The sequence below is a fragment of the Neofelis nebulosa genome, chromosome 6, assembly GCF_028018385.1.
Source record: "Neofelis nebulosa isolate mNeoNeb1 chromosome 6, mNeoNeb1.pri, whole genome shotgun sequence".
NCBI classification, from domain to species: domain Eukaryota; kingdom Metazoa; phylum Chordata; class Mammalia; order Carnivora; family Felidae; genus Neofelis; species Neofelis nebulosa.
The window spans coordinates 128,217,488-128,237,177 of NC_080787.1; the positions used below are offsets into that span (position 1 = coordinate 128,217,488).

At 42.9% G+C, this 19,690-nt stretch overlaps 1 protein-coding gene across 1 annotated transcript; it reads right to left on the reverse strand.

Annotated features, from left to right (window-relative positions):
* Window positions 1-2,346: 2,346 nt before the first annotated feature.
* PERP (p53 apoptosis effector related to PMP22) lies at window positions 2,347-18,801 on the reverse strand. The gene is made up of 3 exons (XM_058735421.1): window positions 18,437-18,801; window positions 7,986-8,126; window positions 2,347-3,833 (listed from the first exon to the last, which is right to left on the reverse strand). The coding sequence occupies exons 1-3, from the start codon at window positions 18,648-18,650 to the stop codon at window positions 3,607-3,609; spliced, it is 582 nt and encodes a 193-aa protein (XP_058591404.1). The 5' UTR covers window positions 18,651-18,801; the 3' UTR covers window positions 2,347-3,606.
* Window positions 18,802-19,690: the final 889 nt, after the last annotated feature.

The following is a 19,690-nucleotide window of genomic DNA, read 5'->3' on the forward strand; positions in this document are numbered from 1 at the left end:
TACAATTTTTCTCTATATTGGTCAGAAGTGATGGATTTAATGGAGTCCACTCTACCACCTTGAATCAGAAGCTCCCTAGAATACAAATAAAGCTTTTCTTCTAAGCTTTAGGCTGACTTATGTTTATGATAGAGTTTATATTCACTTATTTAGTGGTTCTTCCAACTAAAGGAATCTTCTTTCATTTTCAACTAAAGAAAAAAAAAATCCATCACCGTATTAGGATTTTAATCATTGTCTCTAGCTATGAGAGTCAACTTGGGGGAAAAAAAAAAAAGCACACAAAAAATAGGATCACTTTATCTTATTTTCTTTTACCCAAGAATATTTAAGTAAATCGACAAATGAGCAGATACACATACAAACACACAGAAGCAAAGAATTTGGAAACAAAAAGGATAATTTGCAATCATTTTATGAATGAGGTTATGAGGCCAGTGGAGAGGTAAACTGCCCAAGCCTACACAGCCAACAAGAGCCGAAGTTGGATGCGCTTCAAATATGGCCTTTTTGGATACGCCTGGGAAAACAGAATAAGTTGATCCCGCATTTATGTTTATTATATTAATAGGGCTGTCTTTCAGCAGGAGTTGGTAGCAAAAGTCAACATAATCAAGATATTATGGCTATATTCTCCCATTGTTTTCATTTTCTTAGAAAAGGAAAGCCTATCAAACTTTATTGTCAGTCCTGTCATATATGGTTTTGAAACTAAAATAATTACACTCCATAGTTAACCTTGTGTGACAATTGAAGGACCTTGACGTATTACTTCTTTGTGGCATTCAACAGTAAGTGGCACCCGGCATATCTGACTACTTACAGTGTGAGCGTGAGAAAGTGTTTGGGGACCTACAACTGCTTATTTAAAGGGTGGGGACTCAATATAATTAGAGAGCCAAAAGCCACTCAGCTTTACTAGGGAAAATATCATGCAATGCACTGTTAGTCTTTAGATGGCTTCTTAGTCAACTTCTTCATTACTCTCTAGAACTCTCTGGAATTCTGCCCCTTTTATGACGTAAAGGTATCTGTCCTGGTGAATATGAACCAACAAGGAACAGAGGATCTGTGCTTGAACAGGGCTGAAAGAAGTAGAACATGTTAGCCAAGATAACACTTAGTATGTCTTTGTTAGAAACATTTCGGATTGAAATGTTTCCGTTAATACAGACCATAGGTCCCAGGAAGCCATATTTTTCCTACATGTGCACCATTAGACTATAGTATGTAATTTATTAAGGAGGGAAAGGCGAGAGTTGGACAGGGAAAATCCAAGACAGGAGTGCTTGCTTTAGAGAACCGTGTATCTGAGAGTCGTTTTCAGGTACACAAGTTGTTTTCGTAATCTCTAGCTACCCATTATCTTCTTGAGTTACCTGTGCTATTATTTCAGAAGATGACATTTTTAACATTAATTATGACCTCAACTCCTCTACCTGTCACAGAAGTTTTTAAAATTTGTGGTGTGGATAATCACCCAGACTACATTCTTCTAAATTTATGATGAGAAATGTTCAGCTCATATGTTGAAAAACAGAAAAAAATTGCCTGCCAAGAACCAACCGGCCAACAGAAGCACCGAGAAGTATCTCCAATATCCCACCATGCCACTCTGCAACCCGTCTTCCCATCTACACACACCATAGGAGAATTAACCTACAATCCATGGTGGAGAACTGGGGGAAGGTGGAAAAGGGGAAAACAAGTAAAGAAACTCCTTGCTGTCCCACTACCTGAATGGAAGACGATCGTATCTCAAGCAGGAAGATGAGAGAAGGATGAACCTTCAGCTAAACCACACAAATGTTCCCTGGCATCTGGAGCTATGGGAAATCTCTCAGTCCATTTCCCTCTGGTGGCAGCAATGGATAGATACCTGTGTACCGGGTGCTAGTCATTAAAGAGGTCCGGGGAGGAGACTAATAGAATCCATTAAAGTTCATTCAAAAATTGTTATTGGAAACCTCAAATGAGCAAGACCCTTAAAACTAAGAAAAAGCTACTTTTCATTTTATCCAACACTCTTTATTATTTTGCCCCACTCAAAGCATTTTTTAAAAATTCCCTTCTCCTGGCACCTGGGTGGCTTAGTCAGTTGAGCGTCTGACTCTCGATTTTGTCTCTGGTCATGATCTCATGGTTTGTGGGTTCAAGCCCCATGTCAGGCTCCGAGCTGACAATGTGGAGCCTGCTTGGGATTCCCTCTCTCCCTCGCTCCCTGCCCCTCCCCCACCTGTGTGGGTGTTCTCTCTTTCCAAATAAGTAAACTTAAAAAAAATATTCCCTTCCCCAGAGTTGAAAAAAGAAAAAAGCAAAGCCAAAAACTACAAACTAGAAACAAGATTAGAACACCTGGTTTATTGGGGAAAATTCATAATGAAAACAGCAATGGTTTATTCTGCAACTTACAAAATAATAATTTGGTATATAAAATGAATTGGTTTTCATTATGTAAGAACAAATGGTAAAAAAAATAATAATAGTCAACGCGATATATCATATATTTGCCATTCAGAGAAACCTCACATCCCTGATTTTTCCCATTGTATGTTCTATATCAGATATTTTAAATCTCTTTTCCAAGGAAGACCAGGTTTGTAACTACATTTAAGGTGTTGTTTACAATTGCCATCTATCAGAAGCTGTGTCTATATGATTAGAGCCCAGTCAAACCTGAGATGAAGAATTCAAGCCATTTCTTCTCCTGACGCTGTCTTCATGCTACTTTGTGATAGGAATAGCCCTCCTGATGCTTCAATAAACAACCAAATCACACCTGTCAGCCGCGATGAGTTAGACTCAGCCCAGCTTTCAATCAGATCTACTGTGTTCCCGAACATATAGACACAAAAGAGTACAGATTTATGAATTCAGCACTTTCCCACACCCCAACCCTACAAGCCACTTCAAAAGAGAAAATTTCGTCTTAACATTTCACTACGTAAGGAGGCCTGACTACGGCAGCAGGCTTTGGCTATGAAAGAAAACGTTCCTAGATGCCATATCAAGTTAACACGAAGTTTTGCAAAAAAAAAAAAAAAAAAAAAAGAAAAATCATGATAGAAATTCTCACAAATGGTATGCATTTAGGAAACTATTTTGCTTCTTTAAATAGGTGAAGGCTTGAAAAATATATATTTTTTGTATTTCTTGTAGAATAGTTGGTCACTGACAATTTTTACTAATACCGCTCTCTTCTCGTTGGCTTTTAATAGACCCAGTCCATTCCACCTGAGAAAAACAGAAACCTGATCAGGTCACACCAATCTTTGAAGCCTTCTCATTTTTTACAGTATAAAGGGGTTACGTTTCATATTCATATTCTTTTACAAATGCAGTATAAATGGTATGGGTACAAATAAGGAGATACGGGCATATTACAGGTAATTAAAAGAAGTAAGTTTTGTTTACAAACATACATAAAAGGTGAATATGAAACTGTACCGCCATTTAAGAAATATTTTCTCCCAAGTTATTTAGCATTGACTAATTTAATGATATGCACACTGCCCACCAAATGGGTTCGAAGGACGCTGAGGAAGACAGTTTCTTGCTCTGGGATCCATCTTGGCAGCATCGAGTTTCTTCTGCTCACTCCCCACCTTAGGCGGATGTGTAGAAGTACCTGGGCTTAGCATTGCCCAAAAGGTCATCTTCATAGTTGGGAAGGCAACAGAAGAAGAAGGCACAGCCGATCAGGATAATCGTGGCCGCCCACCCAAAACCATAGGCCCAATTATAGATGTAAGTGACGGCAGGGTTGGCATGAAGGTCGAAGGTCTGGGTGTACTTCACGGGGTAAATTACCAAGGAGATGATCTGGAAGACAGCTGAAGGGAAGAAAAACATCCCAAAGAGTGAATATGGATGCATGGATGAATGCGTGGTAACAACAGATTAACTCCCTCTTCCACGATGTCTTTGCCTTTACATAACCGTTAAATCCACTTCGTTCTAATGAAAGGGACTGGGGGAATGCGGCTAATCATGAGCCAACACAGGTTATTGAGTGTTGTATGTCAGAGATACCTGGCACTGAGCAGAACACTGAATATACGAAATACAGACAGAGAACAATTAGGGACTCTCTCGGTAGTATCTGTGTACGCATTATGTTTACTAAAGTAAAAGGTGCAAAACTATAGTACAGAGTAGAAAGCAGGGTGGTACCGAAGAGTATTTTTTCATCTTGGTAATTCCTATGCCAAACACAGTTCATATTTTCCGTGTTAGCAACAGTAATATGTACGCATATACACACATGTGTGCACACAACACATACGTGAGACAATGTTGATAATACTACACCACTGGAATAGTCATTTAATAAACGAGTGACTAAGTGGCAGGCACAGCAAGCCAATGATGTGAATGACCAATGTAGGGAAGCACCAGAAAAGCCTGCAGAGGAGGCAGGAATCTGAAGAATAAATAGAAATGGAGAGATGGAGGTCGGAGGCAAGAATGTTCCAGGATGGCGGGACGGGAATTCAAGAGGGGAAGAGTCAGTGCCTTGGGGAAGTGGAAGGAAGATATAAGAAAGAATGCACAGACCCAGAAGATTTCTAAGCTCTTTGGTAGAAGAGTCACCTTATTACAGTTATTATTCATCATATTGGCATTTTAAGCAAATTAAAAAAAAATACAAACTTGATTAAATCTATTTTTGTCTTATTTCCCAATGAACATGCATAACTCTACAAAGCTGTAATGAGCCTCCACACGCTATGCTGCGTTCTTGCATTCTCTCACGCCATAGTTCACCCGTGCATTGTTACGTCATTGGGCATGAACGCATTTTCAATCTGTGACACTGAGACACCAGTCTGCACCCAGAGGGGCCAGCTGGCTGTGCTCTGGAGAGCAGAGAGTCCTCAGTCCTCCTCCTTTCACTGAAATGCTTTCTGCCAGCTCCACAAATGCATCCTCAAAGTCATCTTCTTTTCCTTTTTTGTTTTTTTATTGCTAGAAAGGCCGTCAGTGTTTCCACATCACGGTTTGTTCCTTCCGTTTTTCAACTCGAAATGTTCCCCTTCTCTGGCAATTTAAGAAAAACGATCTCGGTGCAGATCTTAACATTTCTCTGTTTCTTATATGCTTTAAATGGCAAATTCTTGTTAAGTTTATTATTTACTGCAAAATATTGCATAAGACATAAAAGCAACCCTTGCCTATATATTATCTTCAAATTCCCCTGGTCATAAATGTTAAATATCGTTCACTACCTGTTTCAGTTCATCATATGTAAAGTTCTTACGATGATTTGGATCCATTTCTGCACAATCTTTATTGTATCGGTACTCAATTTTTCAGATAGTAACCCCAAGACATACATAAAATTAAAAATAGGGGCGCCTGGGTGGCGCAGTCGGTTGAGCGTCCGACTTCAGCCAGGTCACGATCTCGCGGTCTGTGAGTTCGAGCCCCGCGTCAGGCTCTGGGCTGATGGCTCGGAGCCTGGAGCCTGTTTCCGATTCTGTGTCTCCCTCTCTCTCTGCCCCTCCCCCATTCATGCTCTGTCTCTCTCTGTCCCAGAAATAAATAAAAAAACGTTGAAAAAATAAAAAATAAAAAATAATTGTTGCTGCGAAATATTTCTTAGAAGTCGAGTAGGCCCTAACTGAACGTTGCTAACCACTAAAAGTACACTGAAGATTCCTAGGCCTTTCCCTCTTCTATAAACATGCCCCGTTCTACTTATCACACTCTCAAGGCAAAAATGAGGATTCAGTCTTAAGGTGAGAAGGCAGAATTAAGCAGGACCGTATGCAGTGAAGCTGTGGGAGTTTGCCAGAATTAGTTTTCCTTACAACAGAAACTCCTGCAACCCTGTCGGCTCGAGCTGGCCCTTCCCAGATCATAATGTTTTTAACGCTAATATGGAGGGAAGAGTTTAATTGGGATTTTTTTTAAATGATGGCAAATTCCATACAACATCATGTTTATCATGTAACCACTGGTTACGTGTACCATTCGCTGGCACTAAATACGTTCCCAAAGTTGTGCAATCATCACCACTATCTCTACCTAAAACTTTTTCAACATCCCCAACCTAAACTCTGCTTACCCCTCCCTCTCTCAGCCCCTGGTGAGCTTGGATCTACTTTCCGTCGCATAAGTGAAATCATCAAATACCTGCCCTCTGTGTCTACCTTGTTTCTCTTAGCATAGGATTTTCAAGGTCCATCCACACTGTAGCATATATCAGAGCTTTATTCCTTTTGATGGCTGAATAATACTCCATCGTACATGATATACCACATTTTCATTTAACATTTCCTGCAACACTTGGGTTGTTTCCACCTTTTGGCTGTTGTGAATAATACTGCTATGACCATGGGTGGACAATCATGTCCAAGACCCTGCTTGTTCAAGTCCCTGCTTTCAGTTCCTTGGGATACATACGGAGAAGAGGCATTGCCGGGTCATATGGTACCAACTAGGGTTTTTCAATGAACATGAATGTCCCAGTGTTATTTCTAATGGTGATTAAAATAGGCGCCCATCTAGTCTTCTAAGGCATGTGAAAGGAAGACACATCGCGTGTGTCGGTTTGATAAAGTCTTATAAATTTAACTACAAAAGCCAAATAGAAGCGGAAATAGGATTCAACAAGATTCTTCATGTTTTGTGATTCCAAACCACTTCTGGTTTTAAAATAGTATTCGAAAGCAAACTTTGAGACATAGGGAACATTGGAGTAAACCTTATGTTTCTTTTTTTTTTTTTTTTTTTTTTTTTTTTAAATTTTTTTTCAACGTTTATTTATTTTTGGGACAGAGAGAGACACAGCATGAACGGGGCAGGGGCAGAGAGAGAGGGAGACACAGAATCAGAAACAGGCTCCAGGCTCCGAGCCATCAGCCCAGAGCCTGACGCGGGGCTCGAACTCACGGACCGCGAGATCGTGACCTGGCTGAAGTCGGACGCCCAACCGACTGCGCCACCCAGGCGCCCCCCTTATGTTTCAATCAAGGGAAATTCTCCAAGGTAAAGGTGAGGGCCGGACCTGTACAGGCTGGTTCTCTGATGCCACCTCCTTCTTCTCAGCCAGGACCCTTTTCACCCCCAGCTTGTTCTGCCCAGGCTCTGCGAGCACCCTCCCTAAGCTCAGGGAACCCAGAACGGGGCGGTCTCCCTCCGGGCTCACGCTTGATCTTATGCACCTCTTCTAATCACAAGGCTTCTGACTTGTTCCAAGACCATCTGCTCACTCTGTACTTGTACTCCAGGTCTGTAGCTGGATTTCTGCTTTGGTCCCTCGAGCCTAAGTTGGTACCTTGAGAAAAGACCTGTGGATTTTCTCTTCCTCAGAAAATCCAGTGTTGCATCTAAATTCAGTTCTGCGGCTGAGGTCCCTAGTGCCAGGATCCCACCTAAAATTTCAAATAAATCTTGCTCCTAGACTCCTAGTTCTTGCATTCCATTAATAAATGTTCACTCTGACCGCACTCACCTACATAACTAAATTCCCATCCCCCAGAACTGGCTCTGTGATACAAAATGGCAATCCCAGTCCGGGCGCCTCCTAGAGTCTCCCGTCCCACCACAGAAACCCTTTCTATGCCCCACTATATCATAAGCTTGTAACGTCCTTCAATAAGTAAAATGGCTCCGGGACATTCCAGCCCCCTCAGCAAGGGGATCAAGGAGGCCAGCACTGGGATCGCTATGGAAACACGACACTTCCAGGGCTGACTCAGCCCTGGTCCCTCAAGGTAGGGGTGTCGCTGGACATGGGGTCATCTATAAGCGAGAGCAGCACGCAGAGTGACAGCCTTCCTCCCTTGGATGGAGGACACGTAATACCGTCTGAGCCACAGGAGGAAGGGGACCTAGATCTTAAGACAAGTGACTGTTCCTTCTGCCCTTGGTGACACATTTTCTGCAAACAGATCAGGAAGAGTAATTGTCAAGGGTCACAGGAGAGACAGTACGATAGTGATGCCTACTGAAGGTATGAATTGCTGACGTAGTCTTACCAGCCAGGGCCAGGAGGCCTCCAATCACTCTCAGAAAGACAAGCATCTGGGGTCCACAGAGGGCAAAGAAGGAGAGGATGAAGCAGATCACCAGGATGATAAAGCCACAGAAGAGCATGGCAGCGGCTGCCCGTCCCCACGCTGTAAGAGAAAAGAAACGGTAATTAATAAGACACACACGCCAAAGTTAAAACTCACTTGTCGAAGCATCAGTAGGAGTTTTTTGCTCTCTGCTCATTATACCTGCGTGCAAGGACAGCTTTTCTGACAGCACTAAAGCGTCCCCGTATCTCAAGGGAAGAAGAGGCAATTCGTGCGGAGGGTGCCCTATACGTTGCTACACAATAATGCCTTCTCCCCTCAGCGTTCGAATGTCTAGATCTCTGAAATGAAAGTTCAAACTCATCACACTGTTTCTCACGTAATAAAAAGGCCACATAAACAGGTATCTTTAAAAGGTTCACTCAAGTTCTAGCACAACGCAACTATAGTAAACATTTTTTATGTTGAGCAATTAAATTAGAATCCCATGTTAGGAAATGGTTCAAATACCTTGACAAAACATCGTTGTTTCGTCTTAATGTTTGGTTCTGTGCCAAAATAATCATTGAAATCATCTGCCTCATGACTAGGCAGAGATGTGAAATAGAACAATTTAATTATGAAGAAGCTGTGACTTCATAACAAGTTTAGGTACAAATATATCCAGTTGCTAGTCTATATTTTAACGTCTTGAACTATTCAGGATGTATTTGCACAAGAGCTCTTAGTTATTGATATTGGCCCTCAAAGGCCTCAGGATGAAGTGACAATTGATTTCTGGGTTTGAAAATCTGCACGGGACCTCCAGTCCCGTGTTGTTCTACCTTGAGCCTGTGGAAATATGGAGAGCCATGATACCCTGGCCAACAATCCCAGCCAATAATTCCCACCGCACAACCTGCACGGATTCCTCAAATCTCTTCACATACAACCTCTCTAGAGGGCCTAACACTGATGGTGTAATCGCTCTGTGCCAGGCTCTGTGCTAAGAACCTGACATGCCTTAGTTCACAGAATCTTCACAATGTTCTTAAGGTTCATATTATCATCACTTCTTTAGCGGGGTGCCTGGCTGGCTCAGTCGGTAGAGCATGGGACTCTTGATCTCAGGGTCATGAGTTTGAGCCCCACCTTGGGTGCAGAGTTTACTTAAAAATCAAAGATCTTTATCATCATTTCTTTAGAAATGAGTATATACAAAGGCTTTGAAAGTTCAAATAACCTGTCATGTAGCCACACGGCTGATAAGTGCTTCAGGCAAGTTCGATTTCCAGCCTGTCTAAATCCGAAGCATGATTCTTTTTAGATCTATAATTTACATACCATAAAATTCACTCTTTCAAAGTATGCTCCTGCTATATTCACAGGGTTGTGTAACCATCACCGCTTACGATTCCAAAATTTTCATCCCCCCAAAAGAAGCTCCATACGTGCCACCCCCGCCCCTTTCCTCCAGCTTCTGGCAACCATTAATCTGGTTTCTGTCACTAACAATTTTCCTGTTCTGGACATTTCATATACACGGAATCCATACTGCATGGCCTTTTGTGACTGTCTTCTTTCACCTATTATGTGACCAGTCTGCATTTTATTTATCCATCCATTCACTGATAGACGAACATGCACTCTTGATCTATTTACTTTTTTACTGCACTCAAAAAAGCGAGTCATGTGTTCATCTGCCCTGGTTTCACTCCTCCTTGAGCACCGCTCGGCTGACAAATTCATCCTCCCTTAATTCTAGGTCATTTGGTCACAGTGGAAGACACAGGGGGCAAAAACAACAGGGGCTCGGAAGCCAGCCAGACTTCATGTGCGCCCTGCCTCTGTCACCGATTAGCCACCATCAGCCTGCACATCTGCTAACCTGGGCTAAAAATGCCTTCTTTCAACATTATTGTGAGGAGGACAGCCCTTGTGTGAAAAGTCAGGGAGCTAGGAAGGCTCCAGCCTTTACCACTCGAAAAGTTCCTTGCGTATTATTCCTCTGACTTTTCTCCAGTACCTCACCTTTCTCCATTTTCTTTCTGTATTTCTTTACTTCTGCACTTCTTTCCATTCGTTCTCGTTCCTCAGTTACCCACTGCATGTTTACATCATCATCTGTTATAGACAAACTTTCTCCAACCCCCATGCTCTTTCCAGATCATCCTCTAGGTTTAGGAATGACTGGGTCGTAATAGGTTATTAAGAAGAGAACACATTTTTATATGTCTCAGAAATACTATGTTTTCCCACAAACTATCCCTTAGTGGCCTGCAAGATGAGGCAGAGACAGAGCATGAGTGGGCCTATTTTATATTTATAAAAATTTTTTATAATTTTATATATTTTTAATTTATATTTTATATATATATTTTTTATTTATATTTATAATTTTCATTACTTTCCTCCAGACCTTTTTTGCTCTTTCCGGAGATCGATCGGAGGTCTTAGGGGCAAGATAAAATAGAAATGTTTTATTTTAAATCAGAAATGAATAAAGCCAGAATGTGAAATGTTCTCACTTTTTCCTCGTCCTTCAAGTAAGGTAACTTGCAAGAGAAGTGGGATTGTGCTATGGAAAGAATAGTAATCAGACCATGTCAAGGTCGAGCCCATAGATCACGGTGTCAAAATCATCAGTGGTGCTTATTAAAAATACAGATTCCCTTGGGGCGCCTGGGTGGCGCAGTCGGTTAAGCGTCCGACTTCAGCCAGGTCACGATCTCGCGGTCCGTGAGTTCGAGCCCCGCGTCGGGCTCTGGGCTGACGGCTCGGAGCCTGGAGCCTGTTTCCGATTCTGTGTCTCCCTCTCTCTCTGCCCCTCCCCCGTTCATGCTCTGTCTCTCTCTGTCCCAAAAATTAATAAAAAACGTTGAAAAAAAAAAAAATTTAAAAAAAAAAATACAGATTCCCGTGACTCCCTCCAAGCCCAACGGATCATAACTCAAGAGGTAGTACCCAGGAATCTGCACCTTACTGGCATCTCATATCCATACTAAAGTTTGAGAAGAACTAAGAGAGATGATTAATCTCCTTATAAAAACAGAGCACTGCCAAAAAAAAACATGTAACTTTCGGTATATGACCCACTGTCGATTACAGTCTCATTTCTACGGATTTTTATGGCTACTGTCAATCATTAAATCCAATTATCCAATTACCTAATTCAAAGCTAAATCCAATTATCAAATTCAAAGAAGCAGACACTGATTTTGCCTTTTAAGTTGAGTTCACAGGTTAGAAACTGCCATGAAAGGCAACCAATCTGTATAAGCATATGGAGGAGAGCAAACATAATGAAAACTTGCGTAGCAGAATGTGAGTCTTCAATAATAACAACAAAAAAACCTTCCTAACAAGGAACATATTTTGCTGACCAAACTCTGACAGTCACAGATTAAGGTTTGAAAAGTATAGCTAACTAAATGATGAGGGATGTAGCTACGACGAGTAGTATTAATAATTATTCCTGTTTATTTGGGGAAGATTAACACAGATTATCCCCATTCCCACTCCCTCTAACATGATAGCTGAAGCGTAATTTACACTTTGTTTCACGTACTTGAAAGGAATTTGGAAAATAGTGAGCCCCTTCGCCTACCCTGAAGCCAACAGGTGAACACAAATATGAACACAGCCCATTTTAAGAACTTTGCCTAAGCTGTGTGAAATAATCCAGTAGTGTCTTGTTTACTTTAAACGCTGAGTCTGAGAAAATCAAAATGGCAAAGTGGCCTTTTGTCTTGAGAAAGGCTTCCCTGGAAGCAGAACATGTGATAACCTGCTCCTGCAGCATGGAAACACCCACACTGAATCATTTAATTATCACAGAAGACAGAAACCTTGGCACAGTTTTGAAGACCTGGCTGATGAGCGATGAGTAAGGCAATCTGCCCTCTCCAATCAATGACTGTTTTGCTGTAAAATGATGAGATGGACCCTACCTGGTCTGATCAAGGTCATCCCAGCCCAACATTCCTCCCGAGAAGGGGGCCGACAGCCATGCAGACTTATAACATGGCAAATCTCCCCGACACACATTGTGAAAAGTTAAGTCTGCACCCCGAGTACTTTTGGTTTCACTTAATTACCCAGAATGAGCCTAATACCTACAAATGTATCCAACCCTTTTAGGAAGGATTTCTATGTTTATATTATACCATGGTCTAAATTATACCGTATTTACCAACCCCAAGAGGAAAACATCTTAAAGCTATTTCTTCCATGAATGTACAGATGGATGGTCCTTGGCTCTTCGAAGGCAGACTGTCCATCTTTATTCTGAAGACAAGTCTGTTCTCCATTATTATTTTGTACACAAAATGTTATTGTCTTTCCTAATTGTGGTTTGCGACAGACAGCAGGGAGGATTCTCACTGTCAATTAGCCCTCGCCGAACAGAGACCACAAATCACGCAGTACTACAGGTACACGGATGCTATGTTTCCGTGCAGGAATGTTTTTTGTTTGTTCTGTCTCCTTAAGGGAAGACCAATTTGGTGTTGTATATAACCTATTACATCCTAAATTTATTTTCTAAGTGCCACTTGGAGAAGTTCATATTATTAAAGAGACCAGCCGCTTTATAAACCCACTTTTAAATAAGATTCATTAAAGGCCCATTTGGATAAAGAATAGCCTACCTAATTTTGCTCTCACTTGCAAAGATTCAACATCAGATCGACACCAATGGTCACTAATGTAATTCTGAGTTTTTCCTAGGAAATGCTTTTAAGTTTTTTGTACGAGAAAAATGCTATTATCTTTTTTCCAGGGATGACATTTGAAAATGCAATGTTACAAGACAAATACAGCTAGGAAAAGACCAGTAAGGTCAATGGATAAGAAAGGAGCGAGAAAAAAAAAAAAAAAAAAAAAAGAGGAAAAATAAATACCTTGAATGCCACACTGGAAACCATAAATCAAACTGAAGTTTGTGAAAAGGAAAAAAAAAAAAGAAAAAACAACTTATAGAGGAGAGTACTACTAATATTTTTAGCATTGTGGGTAATATTTTAGAGACGGTCACTAATTGTTCCTCCAAAGTTAATTTTTCTTTTAGTGGATTTGCTGCATTCTTCAGTAGTTTTACATGTGGGCACCCAACACTGACCATGACAGTCTGGTCTAGCTAGCCCCTTACTCAGTACCTTGCAGATGCCCACCTGTCGCCCAATTAAAGTAGAATCCCTTTCCAGAACAAAAGATCCATCTATTAATAGGGAAGGGCCTACCTAATAAATCTGAGCTTTGATCAGATCTCATACTATTTGTATAGAGTTCTTTAGGTCAGATAGACTCTTTATGTCATAGACTGAAAACTGGATAAAACCATGATTACAAATTACACAGTTCCTGTCTACAAATAAGTATACACATAGATGGAATATATATTCAAAAAGCCTGGTGCATGCCCAATGAGGAGGTAATCTGCAGGAATATGGACCAGTGCTTCTGAAACTATACAGTGCTCACGTGTCACCTGGGGACCTTGTTAAAATGCAGATTCTTGGTTCAGAAAGTGGGGCCTGAGATACTGAGTGCCCAGTAACCTTCCAGATAATGCTGATGCGGCTGGTCTGGACACTTTGAGTAGCAAAAATCTTGCGGGCAACTCATAACAGACCTCCAAAAAAAATTACATAGGAAGAAGTGATTTTGCAGAAGCTTTAGAAGACAAGCAAAGCAACGTCAGGGGCACGTGCGACAGCATCCAGTTGGCGTGAGATTCTTTACGTGCTCTACATTTTCTCCTGAAACTGAGCCAGATGATAACTACTTACCGCTGTGTTTTTACAGAACGATGATACTTTGCCCCGTTATGGTCTTCTTTGAAAGTCTCCGTGGGGAAACCATCCATCCCATACGGGAAGATGTGAAAACGGAGAATTGCTCCCTCAACTTGGACAAGATGACTAGCAGGGAACTGGGGATCAACGGTCACATATTTGAAAGTCTGTCAGATGAAGAAGGCTGGGAAGGAGAATTTACACGGAAGCACATTTGAGCTCCATCGGCGTAAGACAAGTACTTTTAAACAAAGAGCAGCGTCCAGGGAACTGAATTAAGTTGCGAACAAAGGGAAGAGGGCTCCGCTCACCGTGGGTGGTGTTGATGAGCACAGGCTTGGATGAAAGTGTGAACAGGTGCACTCTTACGCCCTTCTAATTCTCATAGCCTGTGAGTCTGTGCCCGCTTACACGGAGAAAACAAGTTAGGTCACTAAAAAGGGAGTGAGGCTCTCGGGCGATTACTGCTAAGTGCAGCAAATGGCTAGGTCACCAGTTCCCACACGTCTGGATTTTATAAATGAACACACATATCTATGCTTTAATTCGGAAAATCAATGGAGTGGCCAACCTTTATTTTTCTGTGTAAAGACATGAACACACACCCACAAACAGTAACCTACCTACTAATGCCTAATTTCATAAAACAATAACATATCTCACCCTACCTCTCTGCAAAAAGGCCTCAAGAGCATAGTCTCAAAATGAACTCTTCTATGTTCAATTTCGCCTAATGTAAACCTATTCACTTTGTACTTACGTTTCTCATTTCCTGTACATTTTAAGAACCATAGGGCTAAATGATCTGAAAATATTCACATAATAAATACTCTGATTCTTGGACTTATCCAAGACTGAGTTCATGTAAAAAAAAAAAAAAAAATACCATTCAATGCATTCTGTGGTAGTCAAAGGGCGTCTGGTAAAATGAAGCTCTGAACTTGTGAGTTCAGATCTAAAGCAAGCACTCTTGGACTTGGCTGTACTGACTCCCCACTGCCATTCTTGGTGCATAAACTCATCGCCATTATCCCGGTGCATAAATCCAACTCCATTAGTCTCCACCCTGACAAGCCAGAGCTTGCTTGGGCTTTAGAATCTGTATCACTGACACTTAAAATATCTTCCTGATGTATTTTTTTTCTTAAAAACGGGGAATAAAAGGTGCGGACGGTACAAAAACAGTCTGCATGAACATGCATTCCAATTTAATTTTGCATTTTATTTACATGTGAGATTCTAACAATTATTTCAATGTTCTTTTCCTGTTTGGAGAAATATAAATGTGAGGTTCTTTCTATGCTCTACACGCTCATGATGTTTTAAAAAATTAAACAAGTATCTGTTAAGCTGGGTATCTATTTAGTTGTTAATACCATGTAAAAACAAATATCCAGCTTATAATTTGGTTGCTTTATAAGGAAAAATGAGGTGATGTGGCAATCTGAAATTCTCTAAAAATCTGTCAATAACCATGAGGAATATAATATTCTGCATTTTACATAGTTCTAAGGAACTATCTCCCTTTATAAAAACATCTATGTTATTAGTATTATTGCCAATACTTGAAGAATAATCTGTGTTTTTAATATCAAAATGAGCATATTAATGTTATGAATATTAATACGAAGAGATGGTCAAGCGCTTTGTAATAAAAAGGTATATTTTCTTAAAAGTTACGATGGTAGTTACATGTGTGGCTTAAAGTTACCTGGGTGTTCAGTAGGTTAAACATCCGACTTCGGCTCAGGTCATGATCTTGAGGTTCATGAGTTCGGGTCCCGCATCAGGCTCTGTGCTGACAGCTCAGACCCTTGAGCCTGTTTTGGATTCTGTGTCTCCCTTTCCCTCTGACCCTCCCCTGCTCATTCTCTGTCTCTCTCTCTTTCTCTTAAAAATAAATGAAACAATAAAAAAAATTGTTTTAAGTTACAATGATAAGTCATGTTGATGTTCTAGTACATTTCAAGAAGTTTTTTAAAAGTGGGTGTACAAAAGTCAATCCTCTGTATTGAGATATTTTAATTAGAGCCATCCACCTTATTCTTTGTTGTGTTTATACGTACGTGGGAGTGTGTGTAAACTGCTCACTACATTTTAGATAAACCTCCCATAAACACGTTGTTTTCCACAAAGCCTTACTGGGGTTATCCGAAAATCTCCAGGGTTCAGAGATGCCTAGATAATCGCCCTATAGTGTAGGAATACACAATTTTTACACCTGTTAAGGAAGCCAACATCCATGGCAGAAAATGAAGTGAAAGTGTAATAAACACTCCAGCTCATCTCTGACCAGAATAGCCTGAAATGGACCTCTCTTTGAGAGTTCACATCAGTATTCTTCTTCCCACGGTTGCCTAATGACCATGACCGTGGATCCTGGATTCATGATTTGATTCCAGGTCTAGAGCAAAAGCTGCATCGAACACGTTATTGGCACTTACTTCTCTTTGCAAACGTCACAGGAATAACTGAACTGAGATGTTAATACCACTGCCCCCTTATGGAAATCAGCCTTGCCGCATCATACAGGTAACAGATTTTTCAAGACCCACTTGGAAAACTGAACTTTACCAAAAACCAGTTTCTTTTTTTCTTTTAAGTTTAAGTATTTTGAGAGAAAGAGAGAGAACGTGAGTGGGGGAGGGGCAGAGGGAGAGCGAACCCCAAGCAGGCTCCACACTGTCAGCGCAGAGCCTGATTTGGGGGCTCAAACCCAAGAAGGGTGAGATCATGACCTAAGCCCACATCAAGAGTCAGAAGCTCAACGGACTGAGTCACCCAGGCGCCCCACCAAAAACCAATTTCTATATCAAATTGAAACATAGTTTATGGACTGGATCAGTGTTGTCTTTACAATTAAAAAAAGTTAATGCTTTAGCCTTCTAATTAAAAATTGCACCAACAAAACCTGCTTATTCCCTTCCACATATAAAGCACTGTATCATTCTGAGGCTGGAGGAGCCATGCCCTGGGAAGGTGAGCTCATCCTCCAAGTCCAGAAAAAATAAGAACTGCATTGTGTGAGTTTCACAAGAGGGCTGTAGCCACAGCCAGGGAGAGCCGTGCAGGCTAGATCATGTCCCAGCAGCAGTGCTGATGGCCGTTCTGGCAGCACCTCTCTTCCAGCCTAACCTTCACATGCGGAGGACTGCAGAGTACTCTCTGGGTCTGTATTAGTCTCTGTTCTGACGTCTGATCATCAAGTCCGTTTAAAAGAACACATCTGTATAAGCAGTCTTCGTAAGTCCCCCGGAGAGACTGAGTTCCAAAGCATTTTGGCTAAAAGATACAGATGTATGACTTCAAAGAAATTAATTCCCTTTAAAACCCTAAAAGATCTGAGATACTAGAAACCCCGTCAGGCGTTCTGTTTGTTTTAAGAGAGGAAAAACACAGACATTAAGGCAAGCAGGAATTCCTTGCGGTCTTTACATTTTATTACCTGCTAATGAGGACCATGCCTCCCTTTGTGGGGCAAGCTCATGGTGAGAACTTCCAAACAATTCCGCAGTAGATAAGATACAGCACCAGGCTCTGGATACGGGCCCCCAGAACCAGAAATAAACTGGGTACTTCAAAGTCCTAGGCCACTTCAGAGTAAAGAATCAAGTCAATCGCCCTAGCAGGGAATGGAGAAAGGCAGGGCAGGCTTCTTCCTCGGTTTTGAACTCAGTTGCTAAAGCCCCATTCTAGAGCACTTGGCTTTCAGTTGGGAATTAGGCTCGTACTTAAACCCTCCTCTCCAGCACCCCAGGCACACACGGCTAATCACAATAGATCCCAGCCATTTTTGGCAACTACCCTTCGTGGGGGGTGGCAGCGGGCAAGAATGTGCCCCTTTCCAGTGGCGCCGGATTAAGTAAAACACCCAGGCTGCTCCATGCTGGAAAAATAAAGTAACTCCAACTGCAGTATATTAAATTTGTCAACGCTGCTTCATTTTGCTGGTGTAGAAGATGTGTTTGCTGTGTAGATTTCAAATCAGATGAAAATAACTGAGTTTTCTCAACAGCAATGCCGTACTTAAGTCAAAAAGACACCCCCTAAAAACAAAAAAAGAACGAGAACTAGCCTGCTCCTTAAAAGAACCGCAATACCCATTGAAATCATAACTGCTAACACTTTCGCCAGAAAGGCCTTTTTTTTTAATCGAGTAAGAGTTGCTTTCACTTAGTTCAAGCCAAAGGAATATACCGACCTTGGGGAAGGCGCGTATATTTTCATCTTACAAGGAATCAGAGGAGGCGGTGGCATAATGGCAAGAGAGTTCACTAGGTCTCAAGAAAATAGACTTTGTTCATTGTATTTACTCATCTAAACCTCTTTGATGGCTGAAAAATCACCTTTTGCATGTCACCGACAAACCCTACAAAAAAATAGTTTGAACCAGGACCATTTTCGCCCCGCTTTGAGCCTGGTTTTGGCCACTCAAAGCTGCTACTGCTTTCTTTTGCTCGGGTCGGATGCCTAACCTAAGCTCTAAATAGATTTTTTTTTTTTTTTTTTTTTTTTTTAAATCACTCACTACCTCTGCCCCGGTTCACTCCTTTCGCCTAGGGCGGCCTCCGAAGGCCGGAGGCCGCGCACGCCCAGCCGCAGCCCAGAGGGCTTCCCGGAGGCGGTGGCACTCACCGTACTCCATGAGGCTCTGGCAGCCATCCTCGTAGGACCCGCTGCCGCCGCCCTCGTGGAAGCATCGCCACCACAGGGAGGACGTCTGGATGTGTTCGCTCGACTGCAGCCAGCCGCGGCCGGCCAGCGCGATGATGTCGAAGGCGATGGCGCTGAGCAGCAGCAGGGGCAGGATCCACCTGCAGCGCTCGCAGGCCAGGCCGCAGCGCAGCATCTCGACGGTGGCGGCGCGGAGGAGAGGAGCGCGCGGGGCTCGGTCGCCGGCGGAGAGTGGCCCGCGAGCGCAGGCAGCGCGACAAAAGGGAAGAGGCCGCGGGGAGGCGGCTCCCGGAGGACGCGGCTCGGGGCGCCGGGGCCCCACCTAGATTCCGGTGACTCACGGCGCGCCGCCCCGACCTGCCCGGCCGGCCGGGGTGCGCGCGGGGAGAGGCGGGGCCGGGCTCGGGTTACACCGGGCGTGGGTGAGCCTGACCCGCCCGCGCCGCCCTGGAGCCGCGGGGGGCCGGCGCCCGGCCAGGGAAGGGGGCCCGGGGGAGGGTGGGGGGTCCCGGCTGCAGCCCCGCGCGCCTCTGCGCCTCCCCACTGCCCCGTTCCCCGGCCTCCTTGAGCCTCTCACGCCAAATGTGGTTCTTCTCCGTGCCTCGCCGGGTGCACGTTTTCATCCGAGCCAACCAGCTAAATATTTCATCCCCGAGGCCGGATGATGGTCTGATTTTCAACAATCCTGCCTTCAGGTTTCAGGCGGTTTGACATGGGTGTCCACGTTGTACCTGTGGGTCAGTGCCGCACTCCGGTTGAACGCGTGCGCAACCCAGGAGCCGGTCCCTGACCCTCCTAAGCAGAGGTGGGCACTTCCTCTTGCTTTCCACCTTTGTACCTTGTACCGTGGCTCGCTTTTATCTGTTTATGTACTCGCCTTTCCTGCTGGGTCTGGAGCTCTTCGCCAGCAGAGGCCAGGTTTTATTCAACACAGTGGCTGGCGCTGTGTCTGGGTCTTAGGGGGAGCTCAAAGAAACATTTAATGTCTGAACGCACAGGATTTAACAGATGCCACCCCAGTCTTGGAAGCGCTTTGTCTTGGCTTCCCAGATAGGTTCAGGTTCCGATCTGCGGCAGTCCACTCTCCGCCACAAACCTGTCCCTATGGAAGCCCCACTTAATCTCCTCTTTTCCTTTACTATTTTGAGGTTTCTCCAAATGAAAGCCATAGGTCAGCATGCAGCCAGCGCCTAAAATCCCACCTCCAGTGTCCCG